Consider the following 19,102-nt stretch of genomic DNA (forward strand, 5'->3'; position numbering starts at 1 on the left):
GCTATTTCATCCCTTGGGACAAGAGCTAGCAATATTGTAACAACCAAACCTAGCTCTTTTGCCTTTGGGCCTCAAAGTCCATTTGTTCTCAGTATATTGTTTTATTCAGACTGAAATTACTGGCATTAGCCAGTGTGTGTTCAGCGTGTTGGATTATGCCTTTGGGATAAGAATGCTGTAGTCTTTACTTAATGCCTTGCAAAACAGAGAAGTGAAGCTGATGGAGGGGATGGGAAAGGAAAATGAGAAAGATGATCACTGTCCGTTTAAGAAGACAGCAACGGTTTATCAACTGTTCCCCCATGGGAGCAAATATATAATGTTACTGCAGTAAACGTACACTCCATTTAATGAGGACGAGGGCCAATGAACAGCTTAAATACCAATAAATTAGGCTGCTAAATATTTTAAATCCATAACACTTGGAGTTCTTAACTCAAAGTATATGCTTCATTTTGTAGGGAGTAATGTTAAATTTTACTAGGACCCTTTTTAGAAGAAAATATATGGTAAAGAAGCAGCAATGTAGTTAATGAGTTTATTCCTTTGTATGTATTTTCTTTTCATACCCCCCCCCCACACACACACACACACAAACAGACACAAACCAAAAAAGCATTTTCCTAGCATACTGCACCATCTGCTGGATAGCAGGAGAGAAGACTCCAGCATTATCCTTGGCTATTAATAGGAGCTGGTGATGCAAAGGCACATACATGCCTACTCTATCAAACACAAGCTGACCTAGAACTTGACTTAAAAAGAAGCCCTTATCGATCAATATAGTTGAGATTCCCTTTCAGGAATTACGACTGCATAGGTTTGAAGGGTACCAAATTCAGTACATCATCATACTTGCCTGAAACCCCCAGAAGATAAAAACAGTAAGAATGTTCACACCATAGGGACAAACTAATTAAGTTTAGCATAAGCTTTTTCACTTCTCAGAGATCTTCCCTGCAGTAGCTTACTCTGAAATAAATCCCATAAATTCTCAAGGAAGTTTTTAACACCCAGCAGATGATGTCAGTCCCAAATGTGTTTTTTTTCCAGCTTTGGGTAATTTTCTGCTGTGCCTTTAGCTGGAGAAAGCAACCTTGGGTGCACCTAAACTGCAGAATTAAGGCTGTTTGACATCATTTCAACTGCCATGGCTCAATGGATTGCAAAGTGTGCGTAGGCACTAGCACTTACTGATAGAGAAAGCTAAAGACCTTGTAATGCTACAGTTAAAGTGGTGTCAAGCTGCATTAATTCTACAGTGTAGATACATTTCTTGTCACAGTCATTCACAGTTCAGCTGCATCCAAACTAGACTAGGAGCCAATATAGTATAGTGGTTTGGGCATTGGGTTATGCCTCTGGAGACCAGGGTTTGTCTCACCACAGAGCCATGGAAACCCAGTGGGTGACTTTGGACAAGTGGCACTTTCTCAGCATCAAAGGAAGGCAAAAGCAAACCCCCTCTGAACAAATCTTGCCAAGAAGATCTTGTTATAGATTTGCCTTAGCATGCAGAAAAGTCCGGAAGGCACACTACTAGACTACTAAAACTTGCTCTTCACAATGTTGTCTTTGAAGATAACATGGAATGTTTTACTAACATCAAATGCAGCTGCCCAGATGTTTCTGGATTCCAAGAGATCTTAAAAATACAATCCTGTTTACTCAGATGTAAGTCCCATCTTCTTTGTAGTATGTAGGGTTATCGCCTTCATTGAAAAGTTCCCATTCCAGAATGGTCACAATGAATTCTCACAAACTAGATAGCACAATTTTATTTGTAACATGCTGATCACTGTCTGAAAGAACATTTGAGAATGACCCTGTCAATTTTTTAAGGAATTGAAAACCTAAATTAAGAATGATGAATTGGAATCTTGGCATTTTTAATTGGCTTGACTGGAATCCTGTATCAGCTTAGCTATGAAAGCATTTTTGTAGATCCATATGTAACTAACTTTTCCTGATTATTTTCCTAGAACCAGATGCAAAGTAATGACATCCACTGAGATTTGCCAGAATCTTCCAGTCTTTAGGTTCATCATATCATATTGGAGAAGAATCAAAAATTCAATTATACATATTATACCCCACATGATCATATCTTCATTAAATGCATAAATTATCCATAGGGGATTGGTTCCAAGACTCGGTGCAGAAACCCAATCCATGGATGGTCAAGTGCCCATCCTGACAACCAATGGCTAAGAAACTGCCACCTGCCTTGTGTGTCAGCTTCCATGGGAAGAGACTCCAGGGCGGCTCCTGAGACTTTGAGAAGATTCAGCTTAGCATAAGTAAACGCTTTGAGTTTCTGATCCAACTGGCTCCCTGTCTTCTTCATTCCTTCCCTCTATTCCTCTCTCTTATTTTCCCTGACTCAGCCTCTTCTTCACTGTCATCAGGGGAGCACCACAGAACAGCTTCTGCCAATGGTCCTTTCGTGAAGCCATCATAAACAGCTGAAGTGGTGGAGAGATCATACATCCCACACTGTTTTGTTTTGGGTTATTTTGCAAATATTTTCGATTTCAGTTAGTTGACTCAGAATTAGAATCTGCAGATATAGAAGGTCAACTAATGTATATATCAATGAAAACACTAAATTTGCTTTTGAAATGGACCAGCCAACCACAAAAAAAGTTCAGTGGAAGACCAATAAGAGCAGAGGCTGGAAATCTAATTCTGTATTTTTAATTAATGTATTTATCCAATGTTTTAATCATCTCTCCATGTACAATAATAATAATAATAATAATAATAATAATAATAATAATAATAATAATAATAATAATAACTTTATTTTTATACCCCGCCCCATCTCCCCGAAGGGACTCGGGGCGGCTTACATGGGGCCTTGCCCGATAAAACAATCAAATATCAAAACACAGCAATAAAACAGTTATCCAATAAAAACATCAATTACAGTAAAAACAATCGTTAAAATCAACATAAAACATACAATATTAACACTGGAGACTAATTCATAGAACCCAGGCAACGTGCAACATGTGCCGAAATGGGCCGAAATGGGGAAGGTAATTTCACAGTTAAAATGGACAAAGTGCAATATAGCATTGGCGACACCTCAAGAATGGGGCTATTATAAAATGGGCAGATCGATCAGTCCAACACCAGATTAAGTATCAATGAATGTTTAAGGCAATGTGTAGTAAAGCTGTAGAAAGAACTAAAAAACGAAACAGATAAAATGCAATATCCACAAAGCAGTAGAACATTCAAATCAAAAAGTGGCAATAATCTCTGACAGTTTGGCAGACCAGGAAGTTCTTACCAGCTGTTTAGAAATCAGGAAAGAATGAGCCCAGAATGCTGCTACACAACTAAAATTTCCATAGAAGGTGGGGCCTATAAGTGGGAATCATGACAATTGCAGTCTCCAAAACATTCATATGAGTGGAAGCATCTTTCTGAAGTTCTGATCCACAAGATATTTGGGGCTGTATAAGTACGGTCCAGTTTCTTGAATGGATCTTGAGAACAAGAAAGGGAGCTGGGAAATCCATTCCAAAATTGGTAATTTTGATTTTTTTAAAAATACATTATTTTATTTATTTGGTCTACACCAGGCATGGGCAAACTTCAGCCCTCCAGGTGTTTTGGACCTCAACTCCTAGAAATCCCAGCCAATTTACCAGCTGTTAGGAATTGCGGGAGTTAAAGCCCAAAACACCTGGAGGGCCAAAGTTTGCCCATGCCTGGTCTACACTAAACAACAGTGTAGCAACAATATCTGCTCAAGGGCAACCTGAAGTTGAAAATGCAGCTGACTTGTGTGGACAAAGATACTCTGAGCATCTGCATGATAATTATGGATCCAAGAACACCATGTGTTCAACATTTTATCTTTTAGAAGGAGTATAACATCAAATTAAGAATAAATTGTATTCCCATGTGTGGGTTGGTGGTAATTTGGAAATATAGCCACAAGATCTTTGTCTTGTCTTGACTGAACATTTTTTGACCTACAGCTATTCCCTTGATGCATCTAGGAACAATTTAGAATTTCCTCACTGGCATCAGTGGAACAAAGAAAAACACAGTTGGAGTATACTGAAGAGAATCAACCTTATTCCACTGAAAAGATTCACGTAGATAGCATTATGTCAAAAGACAAAGGGCAAACAATAACCCCACAAGACTACCTTCTGGCAACATTTAGTTAAATTTGACTACAAGATGGTGATTCCAGAAGGATATGGTAGATCAGCCCTGCATAACTTGTGACCCTCCAGGTGTTTGGGACTCCGACTCCCAGAAACCAGCTTGGACTTCTGGGAGCTGAAATCCAAAACACCTGGAGGACCACAGATTGTACAGTCCTGTGATAGATGGTACTCATTGTCATGGTGAAATCCAGCACTTCCCCTCTCTAGCCCGCTATCAAAGAAAAGCCATATTTCAAAGAGAACAAATCAGACTCAAACTTAAGAGAATAATCAATCAGCATAACCTGATGCTTGTGATTTTACCACTCTAAAAAAAAAAAAGAGATGATTGGAAAATGGCTGCATTTGACTATAATCTTCCTAAAAGGAGGGAGAGAAACCATAAAATAGTGTAAAGCTGCAGTTCTATGCCCACTTATCTGACACATTTAGATTAATGAAACTTACTTCTTAATAGAGTTACAAAGGATACACTGTACCACTCCAACTGAATGTGCACTTCCTTAGAAAAAAACCCATTGAACATATTGAGACTTACTTTACAACAAAGAATTACACTGAAAAAAAGGCAGTCCGCTAACAAAAGCCTGAGTCTTACGTCTTCTTTCTTCCTACTTCTGAATTCTACATAACAATTTCTGAGAGACTCCCTGGCATTCGTGTTCCATGTGTTTTTTTAGCATCACAAAATGCAGCATTGGCTTCATTTTCTTTAGCCTATTGCCTTTTAAAAAAAAATGCAGTCAGTTAGAAGCAGCTCATAATCTGAAACTGATAAAAGAGAGCTTGCAAGAGCAAGTTCTGTCTGCTAAAGAAATACAACACTTTTATCCACTAGAAATGAAAAGAAAAAGATTTAACTTCAGTCACCTTAGTTAATGTTTGATGATTTCTGCCAGACTACAGCTAAGGGAGGAAATTCACACAAGGGAAATTCATTTTTGGTAGAAAACACTGAAGGAGATTCAGATCCAAAATACAATATCCAAAGCAGCCTGGTGATTTCAGTGTTTGATCCATTTTATATAACCTCTGTGCATGCTGAAAGCTCTCCATCACATACATTATGTACTTGAGCTGAAATGTAAATCTATGCAGCTTCTTGATCTTAACTGCAAAATATTTCTATAGACTGATATATATTGAGTACATCTTATTGATTCAGCTTGAATTGTGTTTGCTTATTCTATAATAGGTCCACCAGGTCCGCCTGAAGCTGTGACAATTGATGAAATCACAGACACCACAGCTCAGGTCTCTTGGAGGCCAGGACCTGACAATCGCAGCCCTATCACAACATACGTGGTTCAAGCAAGGACCCCATTTTCTGTGGGATGGCAAGCAGTTAATACAGGTACATAAAAAACCTATATCTCACAAAATATTATCTACTATTATGAGGGTGTTCTCCAGATATATGTATAAACTCATCAAGCAGTGGTTCTCAACTAGTGGGTCCTCAGGTGTTTGGCCTGCAACTCCCAGAAAACACAGCCAGTTTACCAGCTGTTAGGATTTCTGGGAGTTGAAGGCCAAAACATCTGGGGACCCACAGGTTGAGAACCACTATCATAAAGGTTCTGAGAAGGCATATGTACAAGGGACTTTGAACCTTGGCAATAGTGTGTCTTAGCAAACTGTTCTTAGTGTTTCGTACAGGGCTGCGTTTCACAGACTTTACTGAACACATAAGAATAAAAATAAATACATGAGCAGCTTTACAGTTTCTAAGAAGAATAAATTTGCTCATATAGGCAGTCGCTGAGATACAAACATCCAACTTACATGCGACTCCTAGTTAGAAATAGAGATGAAGCAAAAGGAAGTGAAAGGAAATCTCCCTCTGGAAAGGGAAATTCACCTCTGTCAGAATGATCATGGGAAAAAGGTGTCTCCACTGAAGTTTTATCACCAATCCTTGTTTCCACAACAAGCCAAATTTTTCAAAATCCAATTATCAAAGAGACAGAAAGTGAGGTGAAATCTACTGGACAGCAAAACAAACCTTACAGGGTGGCTTAACCCTCCCCTAGGCTATCCAAAACTTTTTTTTAAAATGGAACTACATTTTTAAAATGTACCTGTTCTGACCTTCATACAAATTCAACCTAATAACAAACCTACAGAACCTTTTTTGGTTGTAACTCGGGATTGCTTGTATGAGTTACTGAAAAATAACCTGGTACGTGCTAAGCAAACACCACAAATTCCAAGATGAACAAAATATGATTTAGGTCTTTTCCACACTGCCATATAGTTTAGATTATCAAAGCAGATAATCCACATTATCTGATTTGAACTGGATTATCTGAATCTACACTGCCATATAATCCAGTTTAAAGCAGATAATCTGGATTTTATATGGCACTCTAAATAAGACTTTAATGAACAGGACTTTTTTAAAGACTGAAATAAATCACTCAAGAACACACTTGTTGCATGATCGAGATGTTACAAGGCATCTAAAATGAGTGCTTTTTGCTAATCTTTTGATTCAAAAGCTTTTGAAAGGAGGAGACATTTGTGAAATTCCTATTCTTCTCCTGTATGAGCTTTGTCAGGCCAACTTTTGTCTGTTTCTGATCTGCCCCTATGTTATTTTCATATTTCAAATCAAGATTTCACAGTCTTTTACAGTAACTGTTGGACACAATCACTAATACTTTCTTTACCTGCATTTTCCCTCAACATCCAGTGCCAGAGGTCATTGATGGAAACACATTTACAGCAACAGTGGTGGGTTTAAATCCGTGGGTTGAGTATGAATTCCGAGTGGTTGCTGCCAGCCTTATTGGGATAGGAGAGCCAAGCAAACCATCTGAGAAGCGGAGAACTGAAGAGGCTCGTAAGTAGGCATGGAAACATGTCACTTGGCATCTCCATCGATATTTCATTCTTCCAACAAATAGCAACATTTACTTGTTGTGACTTTCACAATCATTTGTATAAGGCTGAGATAAACCTATTTAATATGTCAAACAGTTTTTATTTTTATGGATTTATTACAGGTGTATTGGCAACTCCTTATATTGAAACATAGAGAATAGAGTCCTCTCTCAGAAGGGACAATGTCATGCAGATCAATATACTTTCTAAATGCTATGTTGGCACCAACCTATAGTGTAACACAGCAAAAGCAGGCAGGGAGTACAGATTTATTAAGATTATCATATGTTTCTTATGTATGTATGTATGTATGTATGTCTGTATATAGGCCCTCTATATTTGTGCTAATATAAATAACAATATTATTTATATCTTTTGTGTTGAAGCAATAGCAGAGAGTTTATCCTCATGCCTTCTGAAAACATAAATTAAGTAGTCTGTATACTGACCCACCTGCCATGTAAAATCAACTTTGGGATTTTTTTTTCTAATTTTGTATTTCCGAAACAAAATACTGATTTGCTTTTAATACCGCGTTGTGTTTTTTCGGTTACTGTGTATATATTACTATTGGTTTCGTTATTGTTCTTTGATGTTTCATATTTTATCATTGTTTTGTATCTGATTTTGCTGTAAGCCGCCCCGAGTCCCCTTCGGGGGAGATGGAGGTGGGATATAAAAAAACGTATTATTATTATTATTATTATTATTATTATTATTATTATTATTATTATCTCCTTCGTGGCAGAAAAGCCAAGTTAACCCAAACACAATGTAACAGAGTTTTTAAAAACCCCTCAGTTTTAAATTCAAAATGGAAAGGAATGTTTAGGAATAACAAAATTGTGCAAATATTATCAGACTGCTGTTGATTGTTGATTGATGTATCTCAACCCTCCCCCACACACAAATAATCAAGTAACCTCTCTATATCCACATCAAATTCATATAGATAAACTAGCTGTCCACAGTCAAGTCACTGCAATATTTGTTTTTTCTTCCTCAGTTCCTGAAGTAACTCCAGCTAATGTCAGTGGAGGTGGTGGTACTAAGTCTGAGTTGGTGATAACCTGGGAGGTGAGTAATGTTTGGATTTGGTAAGGGATGCATTTATGGCTTTTAGAGCCACACCTGTCAGATGCAGACTTGAAGTCATTGTATCAGACAGCATTTAACCAAGAGAAGAACAGTTTGTCAAATTATGGCAACTGTCTACTTCTTCCACCTGTCCCTGTGGGGGTCAATTGCAACTGCCATGGAACACAGTAAGGAGAAATAGCCCAAAGCTGCAAGTTCAGGATGCAGGTGAAGAATTCCAAAATTAGAAATAATCCCAAAATTCAGAATTGTTGAAATGACTGTCTGACACAGTGGCACCTTTGCTTTATGATAGTTCAGTAGCACAGAAATTATTAAAATTGTTAAATATTTAAAATATGGTGGGTGAAACTACCTTCAGGATACGCGTGTAAGGTATAGATAAACAAATGAATTCTGTGTTAGACTTGGGTCCCATTTCCAAGATAACCACCCTGAGTTTCCATAGGGAGATAGGGTAGGGTATAAATAAAGTATTGTTGTTGTTATCTCATTATACATATATAGTATATGAAAATACAGTATTCCAAAACCTAAAATCCCAAACACTTCTCATCCGAAACATTTTGGATAAAGGATACTCAACTATGTATTTTTAAATAAAACCATCCTGGCTAACTAGACTAACACATGTATTCAAGTGAACACACACACATACTTCAATTTCCTCAGTTTTCCAAATTTCACAGTGAAGTACTTTCTTACACTTAGATGTGAAGCTTTATGGTTGCTGAAGCTATGACACAACTGCTTTGTGGAATTGGCCACTTGTTTACCTTTATGTATTAATGATAGGTTTTTGACCCTCCTCCCCTTTTCTTCTAGGTCTGGACAATAGGTAAATCCAGATCTCTTAAGATAATTGTTTCTTCATATGAGTGAAGAAGCAGCCAGCTAAAACCATCCACTCCCTGTAGGCAAGGGCACTTCTTTTCCATATTTATCTTCTTTAGACAAGTATAAAATAAAAGGAATTCCTGAACTTAACAGCAGTATCCAAAGACATTGCTGTTGTTTCTTCAGCAATTTTTGTTTTTCAGTGTTTGCTCAATGTGCTCAAGTCAGCTCTTATTAGAGCTAATTATTTCCACTTGATTCCTTCCACACAGACATTTGATAGCATTTTATTTACTATATCATGTATTGATTTCATTTATATGTTGCCTGGATTGGGACCCAAGGTGGATCACAAAAGCCATCAACTAAAAGCAGCATAATTAAGCAGCATAATTAATAAAATAATAATAATAATAATAATAATAATAATAATAATAATAATAATAATAATAATAATAAAAACTTTATTTATACCCTGCCACCATCTCCCCAACGGGGACTCGGGGCGGCTTACATGGGGCCATGCCCAGGACAATACAATATAACAAAATATAAAAAACAACATATCATAATACAATTAACCAATACAGTAGATAAAAATGTGCAGTACAACACAAAGTCAAGAAAGCAATATAACAAGGGCGGGCCGCATGAACACTAAGTTAAAACTCGGGGTGAGAAAGGGATCAGAATAAAAACCTCGGGGGATAGGGACATCAGATAGTGAAACAGTCTAGAGGATAAATGTTGGGGGGAGTAACAAAAGAACAGTTACTCTCCGAAAGCACACCGGAATAGCCATGTTTTTAAATCTTTCCTAAAGGCTAAAAGAGTGGGGGGCTTGCCTAATTTCAATGGGCAGTGAGTTCCACAAACGGGGGGCCACAGCAGAAAAGGCCCTCTCCCTTGTTCCCACAAGGCGGCCCTGAGATATAGGCAGTGGCGACAGGAGGGCCTCCCCTGATGATCGGAGAGATTGGGCAGGTTTTTAAGAGTAACCAATTAAAATTAGTTTAAAAATCATTACAAACATATGAAAATTAAAAATGAAATAAAAGGTTTAAAAGTTTAATACTTTAACCAAAATCTGAAATAGGCACAATGTATATGTTTTATTAAAAAAAAAAAGCACCTCCACCAACCCACCTCCGTCTTGAAGTCCACAAGAGGCAGCTATATTCCAATGTTAATCTGGGTGGCTTCAGTGAAATGTAAAAATGCCCTTAAGTGGCATTCTGAATAATGATATTCCACACAATGAGGCTTTTCATTTCCTTGGCTTCCTTACTGAGACTAGATAATTGGAGTATATGCACTAGTGACCTAAATCTGATGTGATGGCTTCTGGCATCAGACAGCGTTTGCCTGCTAGTCTGCATCACACTTCCCCATGCACTCACTGTCATGTTGGAGTTTACAGTAGAGTTAAATTAGGTCATGCCCTTTCTTCAGAACTAACTGCATGCTGTGCTGTTAAAGTAGAAAGGGCACACAAGGGAGCAGAGGGGACACAGGATAACATTATGGAGAGCCCTTTGGAATCTGAGCAGTGATTTGCACAGTTTTAAATCCTCAGAAATAATGGAAGTTTATGTTTTTTCCTGAGGATATAAGAAGCATGGGAATGGTAAGATATTATTGTTATTGCTGTTTTGCCACTGGCTCCAAATAGCAGTATACTTAATCAAATACTCCTGTGAAATCAGTGCAAGAAAGCAAAATGGGTCCATATTCAGGCAGATCACAGCTATGAACAATGCTGTATGTAGATAGAAATTAACTATTTTCAATTAAGTGTGAGCAAATTTCTATGAAAGAAAATGTGCCAACTAAGATTAGGCCAAAATGATTATAGGCCCATTCAAATTTTCAGAATGAGGAATTATAGTAAGTGTCCTACTTTTAAAGAATTCTTCCCCACTGGAGAAAAGACAGAAGGCAAATTCACCCACACAGTATCTGCCAAATTTCAGCTACTAGTACTAGTAGGGAAACAAGTTGTTCATGAACACCTGGCTGCTCTAAACAAATTCAAATCCCCAGGGCCAGATCAACTACATCCAAGAATATTGAAGCTGAAGTTATTTCAGAACCACTGGCAACCATCTTCGAGAGTTCTCAGAGAACGGGAGAAGTCCCAGCAGATTGGAGGAGGGCGAATGTGGTCCCTATCTTCAAGAAGGGAAAAAAGGACGACCCAAACAATTACCGTCCAGTCAGCCTCACGTTGATACTAGGCAAGATTCTGGAAAAGATCATTAAGGAAGTGGTTTGCGAACACTTAGAAACAAATGCGGTCATCGCTAATAGTCAACACGGATTTACCAAAAACAAGTCATGCCGGACAAATCTGATCTCTTTTTTCGAGTTACGAGTTGGGTTGATACAGGGAACGCTGTGGATGTAGCCTATCTGGATTTCAGGCCTTCGACAAAGTCCCCCATGACCTTCTGGCAAACAAGCTAGTAAAATGTGGGCTAGGCAAAACTACGGTTAGGTGGATCTGTAATTGGCTAAGCGAATGAACCCAAAGGGTGCTCACCAATGCGTCGTCTTCATCTTGGAAAAAAGTCATTAGTGGAGTGCTGCAGGGTTCCATCCTGGACCCGGTTCTGTTTAACATCTTTATTAACGACTTAAACGAAGGGTTAGAAGGCACAATCATCAAGTTTGCAGACAACACCAAACTGGGAGGGATAGCTAACACTCCAGAAGACAAGAGCAGAATTCAAAATAATCTTAACAGACTAGAGAGATGGGCCGAAACTAAAAAAAAAAAAAAAAATGAAGTTCAACAGTGACAAATGCAAGATACTTCACTTCAGCAGAAAAAATGGAATGCAAAGATACAGAATGGGGGACGCCTGGCTTGACAGCAGTACGTGCAAAAAAGATCTTGGAGTCCTCATGGACAACAAGTTAAACATGAGCCAACAATGTGATGTGGATGCTAAAAAAGCCAACGTGATTTTGGCCTGCATCAGTAGGAGTATAGTGTCTACATCCAGGAAGGTTATGCTCCCCCTCTATTCTGCCTTGGTCAGGCCACACCTGGAATACTGTGTCCAGTTCTGGGCACCGCAATTGAAGGGAGGTGTTGACAAACTGGAATGTGTCCAGAGGAGGGCGACTAAAATGATCAAGGGTCTGGAGAACAAGCCCTATGAGGAGCGGTTTAAAGAGCTGGGCATGTTTAGCCTGCAGAAGAGAAGGCGGAGAGGAGACATGATAGCCATGTACAAATATGTGAGGGGAAGTCATAGGGAGGAGGGAGCAAGCTTTTTTGCTGCTGCCCTGCAGACTAGAACATAGAACAATGGCTTCAAACTACAGGAAAGGAGATTCCACCTGAACATCAGGAAGAACTTCCTCACTGTGGGAGCTGTTCAGCAGTGGAACTCTCTGCCCGGATTGTGGTGGAGGCTCTTTCTTTGGAGGCTTTTAAGCAGAGGCTGGATGGCCATCTGTCGGGGGTGCTTTGAATGCTATTTTCCTGCTTCTTGGCAAGGGGTTGGACTGGATGGCCCATGAGGTATTTTCCAACTGTACTATTCTATGATTCTATGATTCTATGACTAATACGGCTTTAGAAAATGTAACCCATAAGTGAGTGGATAACTCTTCTGTGTCATCCAAAGGATCTCAATTGTTATACTCTCCTTTTGTTAACCATCATAGTTTTCAAATTCTATTCTAAAATATCTTGAATGTACAGGAAGCTTATTGGTGTTCCTGTTTACATGAGTGGTCATAGCAGCTAGCGAACAAGAAAGCTCTTTGTCTATTTCTTCCTTAGCATAATGCTGTAGAAGGACACCAGAGGAGGTCATGGTCAAAGCAAGGCAGGCATCTCACCCCAAAGTAAGGCATGGCTTGACCATGAGTGACAGAAAGCACTGCTGAAAGTAAAAGACATTTTTGTGAAGGCCACATCATAATACATTCCATACCATGGAGAGTGCAATGGGTTTGTTCCCTCAACATAGTCTGAAAACCATAGTGGTAAAAGGACATAAAAGCAGAGGTCTGGAAAAAAAAATCAAGCACAGGGTTGTCTAAACCACTGTTTCTTGAACTGTGTCCTGACCCCAAATGTGGCCCCCTTAGCTCAATATTGGGATCCCGACATTGCCAACGAAGTTTTCTCAATGTCACACAAAGGCTGTTACAGACATTTACAGGAATCTGTTGGGGAGCGTTTACAGTGACTGCAGAAAATGCTTCGGCTGTACTTTATAAGAAGCCAAATCAGTCTGTTTAGCAAGCCTTTAAATGCCAATTTGTTATCAGTTAATGTTTGATGTATACCTATTTTATTTACCTTTATACCCGCAGTCACAGATCTGAATTAAGCTACAATGTTGTCTGATAAAAATCAAGACATTTTTTAAAATCTCTGCAAATAAGCTTTTAGAAGCCCCATTAATGATTGTGTGGACTATTGAGTGACCTAAATACTTCTTTGTCCTATCACAAAAGTATGTAACAGGTAGAACTCTCAATCATATTTATGAGTTATATCTCAGGAGGGGATATACAAAGTTTCTCTTTTCAGCACTGACAACTGCTGTAGCAAAAGTAGAAAACAAAGTTCCAAGAACATGTTTTCTTCTGGATGAGTATATACATCCCTTTTGTGAATTGGAGGCCAAGCTCTTTGTTTTTTAGAAACTTTTTAGATTTTTGAAACTGCCCTCAAGAGAGCAGGTGAAATATTTCCACATTCATTACTAGCTGTACATGATGTTTGAGTGGGTTTCTTGTATCATTTTAGGGCTAGCAGTTTCAAGGGAATGCACTGTTAAATTTTATAGCAGCTGTAACATGGGATAATTTTTGGTTCAATAGTTATTTCATTTGACAATATATACTATACAAATCCACTCATTTCTCAAAGGTGTATTTTCCTGTGCCTTTTTGTAAATTCATTGTACACATTAGGCTACTTTCATGTTTCTCCTCTTGTTACAGACAGTTCCCGAAGAGTTACAGAATGGAGGTGGATTTGGTTATGTGGTTGCTTTTCGTCCAGTTGGCACAATCAGTTGGATGCAGACAGTAGTGGCTTCTCCAGATGCCTCCAAGTATGTGTTTCGGAATGAGAGCCTTCCACCATTTTCACCATATGAAGTCAAAGTGGGTGTGTACAACAACAGAGGCGAAGGTCCGTTCAGCCATGTCACAGTTGTATATTCAGCTGACGAAGGTAAAGTCTTCCCTGAGGACAGCCTAGCAATGTTGCATTTCTGACATGCTGGCTGTTTATGAAACATCCTTGTATGTATATTATTATTAGTATGTTCAGATGATGTCAATGCCTGCTTATAAGAATGGCATGCATCCAATTTTAGATTTCATCTTGTGTAAATGCATATTAATCATGATGACATTCTCATTGATCACTCAAAAAGAGTGAGAGCAGTAATTTTAGCAACAGCCAATATTAAATTGTTCTCAGGCCAAAACACTTTTGCAAATTGAATTTTTAATTCTATGTTTAATGGCAACAGGATAGTTCTATTAAAGTTGGCAATTTGCACAAGTGGTATGTGTGTACAAATGAGTTTCATGTTTGGTCAAAGATAGTGTTAGTTATAATTGTAATAAGATAGCCTTCTGGTGCTTTCCAAATGTGCTGGATCACTACTCCACTTATTCTCATTGGCTACCCTGGCTGTTGGATGAAGTGAACTTTATGTGGAGGACAGCAAGTTTTGGAAGGCAGAGACAAGACATTTGTGTTTGCATTATAGTTTTTTTATAGCTGTTAGCTCAGGGGTCCCCACACTTAGGCCCATGGGCTGAATGTGGCCGCCCCTCGCCCTAAACTTTAGACTTAGGATCACCCTAAGTCTAAAACAACTTGAAGACACACAGCAACAATAATCCTAATTAATTTGACTATCTCATCAGCCAAAAGCAGGCCCACACTTCCCATTGATTTATAGGTAAGTTACTGTTGGTTAACATTGTTCTTCATTTTATTGTATTGTTCTTTCATTGTTGTTTGCACTAGAAATAAAGTATGTCCAGTGTGCATAAGAATTTGGGTTTTTTTTCCAAACTATAGTTTGCCCCCCCCCCCCCCCCCCCGCAGTCTGAGGGTCTGTGAACCGGCCCTCTACTTTAAAAATTTGAGGACTTCTGTTCTGTGTTAACTACACTCCTGGCTTTTACATTGCATTCCAAAGAGTTGTGGTAAAGAAGAGGTGTAACCATTAACATGAACTTACCACCAAACCATTGTTCCTTTTTTTAGAGCCCAACAAAGCTCCAACCAGCATCTTTGCCAGAAGCATGTCTGCTTCAGAAGTAGAAGTATTTTGGTCCATGCTGCCAGAAACACAGAGCAAAGGAAGAATACAGGGCTATGAGGTAGGAACACGAAAGGCATTAGCTGCCTGATATAAATTGCTCTGTTCAACAGCCTTATATTACACACTGTTTATAATTATGTGGAACACCTTTCACCGAGGCTCCTGCCTCCTTGTCTCTTCTTTCTTTGTTTAACCCAAGGACAAGGATGCTTAAGGGAAATAAAGTGATCCCCAAAATGGACCCATGCCCTCTCCATTTTAGGGATCAGTTTTATTTCTCTAAGCATCTAATGCTTATCTAACCTTGTATCTCATGGGGCAGGATTGCAACCTAGCAACTCTATTCATAGATTTAGCTCAGAAAGACATTAAACATTTACAAGGAAAAAAGTATCATTACAAGGCTTCTATATAACAACAACAATACTAAGCTAACTAACTAGTCTGAGTCACTATGTGTCACAATTGTATCAAATCAGATGAAGTTTTTATTTATGGTCAGTGACTAGTATAGAATCCCAATCACCCATCTACATCAGTACAGCATTTAATTAGATTATTTATTTATCATGTCAGAAGCGAACCGAGGATACAAGTTGTAATGTATTTGAAAACACAAAGTTTTAAAAACTTGGCATTATACTAAATGTCTTTTGACCAGTAGCTGGCCACTTGGAGTGCCTCTGGTGTTGCTATAAGAAGGCCCTCCATTGTGCATGTGGCAGGGCTCAGGCTGCATTGTTATAGGTGGTCTGTGGTTTGCTCTTCTCCACACTCACATGTCCTGGACTCCACTTTGTAGCCCCATTTCTTAAGGTTGGCTCTGCATCTCGTGGTGCCAGATCGCAGTCTGTTCAGCACCTTCCAAGTCACCTAGTCTTCTGTGTACCCAGGAAGGAGTCTCTCATTCACTATCAGCTATGGGTTGAGGATTCAGGTTTTAGCCTGCCACTTTTGGACTCTTGCTTGCTGAGGTGTTCCTGTGAGTATCTCTGCAGATCTTAGAAAACTATTTATTGATTTAAGGCATTGGCATGCTGGCTGATATCCGAACAGGGGATGGGCCAGAGATGTAAATGCCTTGGTCCTTTCATTGCTGGCTGCTACTTCCTGGTGGATGTCAGGTGGTGCAATGCCAAGTAAACAGTATAATTTCTCCAGTGGTGTGGGCCGTAGACATCCTGTGATAATGCTGTATTATCACATTAGGTTATGATATACATTAAAATTTAACCCCATTTAAAAGATGCTTATAAAAGTACTATTATAGGTTTCGAAAAAATACCTATACCTTAAAACATCTTGACTATCCAACTGCTGTGGACACAATTATATCTTTCCAGATAACTAAACCTCCAAGTAACCCATTACATATATAAGATACACATTGTATTCATTATATCCCTCAAATAACTTCTATTTGGTTCAAATCCAAACTCTTCTCAGCTCCCAATGTGTGTGTGCTTTCCTTACAGGGACCTTGAGGAGAAGTGGGCAACTAATTACTGTTGTTATTATTAAACTACATTATCATTCATTATCTTCCTGATCTAAAGCTTCACTAACTGTATTACCATTGGGTTGTTGTATGTCTTTCGGGCTGTGTGGCCATGTTCCAGAAGCATTCTCTCCTGACGTTTCGCCCACATCTATGGCAGGCATCCTCAGAGGTTGTGAGGTATGGAGAAAACTAAGCAAAGAGGTTAATATATATCTGTGGAAAGTCTAGGGTGAGAGAGGTCAGTGTGAATGTGTGTAGTTAATCACTTTAATTAGCATTGAAAAGCTTATCTGCTGTCTTCTTCCTGCCTCTGGGGCATCCTTTGTTTAGAGTCGTTAACTGCCCTTGGTTGATTCATGTCTGGAAATCCTCTGTTTTCAGAGTATTGCTTTTTTATTTACTGTTCTGATTTTTGAGGTTTTTAATACTGGTAGCCAGATTTTGTTCATTTTCATGGTTTCTTCCTTTCTGTTGAAGTTGTCCACATGCTTGTGGATTTCAATGGCTTCTCTGTGTAGTCTGACATGATAGTTGTTAGAATGGTCCAGCATTTTTGTGTTCTCAAATAGTATTCTGTGTCCAGGCTGGTTCATCAAATGCTCTGCTATGGCTGATTTCTCTGGTTGAATTAGTCTGCAGTGCCTTTCATGTTCTTTGACTCTTGTTTGGGCGCTGCGTTTGGTGGTCCCTATGTAGACTTGTCCACAGCTGCATGGTATCCGGTAGACTCCTGCAGAAGAGAGAGGATCCCTCTTGTCAAGACAAAGATCCACCCAGAGGAAAGGTGTTCTTACCATACATCAAGGGAACTACTGACCGCATAGGGAAGCTGATGAAGAAGCACAACCTACAAACTATCTACAGACCCACGAAGAAAATCCAACAAATGCTACGGTCAGCGAAGGACAAGAGGGATCCTCTCTCTTCTGCAGGAGTCTACCGGATACCATGCAGCTGTGGACAAGTCTACATAGGGACCACCAAACGCAGCGCCCAAACAAGAGTCAAAGAACATGAAAGGCACTGCAGACTAATTCAACCAGAGAAATCAGCCATAGCAGAGCATTTGATGAACCAGCCTGGACACAGAATACTATTTGAGAACACAAAAATGCTGGACCATTCTAACAACTATCATGTCAGACTACACAGAGAAGCCATTGAAATCCACAAGCATGTGGACAACTTCAACAGAAAGGAAGAAACCATGAAAATGAACAAAATCTGGCTACCAGTATTAAAAACCTCAAAAATCAGAACAGTAAATAAAAAAGCAATACTCTGAAAACAGAGGATTTCCAGACATGAATCAACCAAGGGCAGTTAACGACTCTAAACAAAGGATGCCCCAGAGGCAGGAAGAAGACAGCAGATAAGCTTTTCAATGCTAATTAAAGTGATTAACTACACACATTCACACTGACCTCTCTCACCCTAGACTTTCCACAGATATATATTAACCTCTTTGCTTAGTTTTCTCCATACCTCACAACCTCTGAGGATGCCTGCCATAGATGTGGGCGAAACGTCAGGAGAGAATGCTTCTGGAACATGGCCACACAGCCCGAAAGACATACAACAACCCTGTGATCCCGGCCATGAAAGCCTTCGACAACACATTGTATTACCATTACTTCTCTAGCTACTATGAACCTTTACTAAACTGACTGTTTAACTACCAACTACTTTTCAACTCACCCTCCCTTTCTTCCACCATTCTGTGTGTAATGCACTCACTTCTAAAATGGGTGAATTTCAGCTCCTATGTCCATTACATTACTTTTCATCTGAAATAGTAATAAAAGTATGGAAAGCATGTTTAAATTGTTTAAAGCCGAAACACCAATCCAATGGAGGTCAGTGATCTTCTGCATGTGATTGCCATTTGTATTACATCATGTATGAAAAATAATTGAGGAATCCACAAATAAACAGATCAGAAATAATCAACACAGAGCCTAGGGCCACAACCTTACTAGAAGCAATTTTGGTGCATATTGTATTTGAGCCACCTTCTCACATATATAGTAAGCATCCCACTCCCTCAAAGTTTAGTACTGCATTCAAAAAATATAGAACTAGACATTAAAATAGAAAATGGCTTTTGCAGGGGGGCTGTCCTCTGCTGTGGGTCTGTGAAGACAACCATATCTGGTATTCAAAGCACTCAAGTGGTATGTTTAAGGGCTATAAAGTTGACCTTCATAAAGATTGCTGCAGTAGTCAGATGTGCTGACTGCTGGTTTCATGCATGAAAGGACTATCTTGAA

At 39.0% G+C, this 19,102-nt stretch overlaps 1 protein-coding gene across 8 annotated transcripts in view; it reads left to right on the forward strand.

Annotated features, from left to right (window-relative positions):
• Positions 1–19,102, forward strand: part of cntn4 (contactin 4) — a 727,084-nt gene that overhangs the window by 698,810 nt on the left and 9,172 nt on the right. For all 8 annotated transcript variants that reach the window (XM_008105345.2, XM_008105346.2, XM_062969727.1 and 5 more), the window contains 5 exons: positions 5,389–5,547; positions 6,889–7,038; positions 8,086–8,156; positions 13,986–14,220; positions 15,274–15,389. In XM_008105345.2, the coding sequence (XP_008103552.2) occupies positions 5,389–5,547; positions 6,889–7,038; positions 8,086–8,156; positions 13,986–14,220; positions 15,274–15,389 (731 nt within the window). The remainder of the gene's footprint in view (positions 1–5,388; positions 5,548–6,888; positions 7,039–8,085; positions 8,157–13,985; positions 14,221–15,273; positions 15,390–19,102) is intronic.

The sequence above is a fragment of the Anolis carolinensis genome, chromosome 2 (assembly GCF_035594765.1).
Source record: "Anolis carolinensis isolate JA03-04 chromosome 2, rAnoCar3.1.pri, whole genome shotgun sequence".
In the NCBI taxonomy this organism is placed as follows: domain Eukaryota; kingdom Metazoa; phylum Chordata; class Lepidosauria; order Squamata; family Dactyloidae; genus Anolis; species Anolis carolinensis.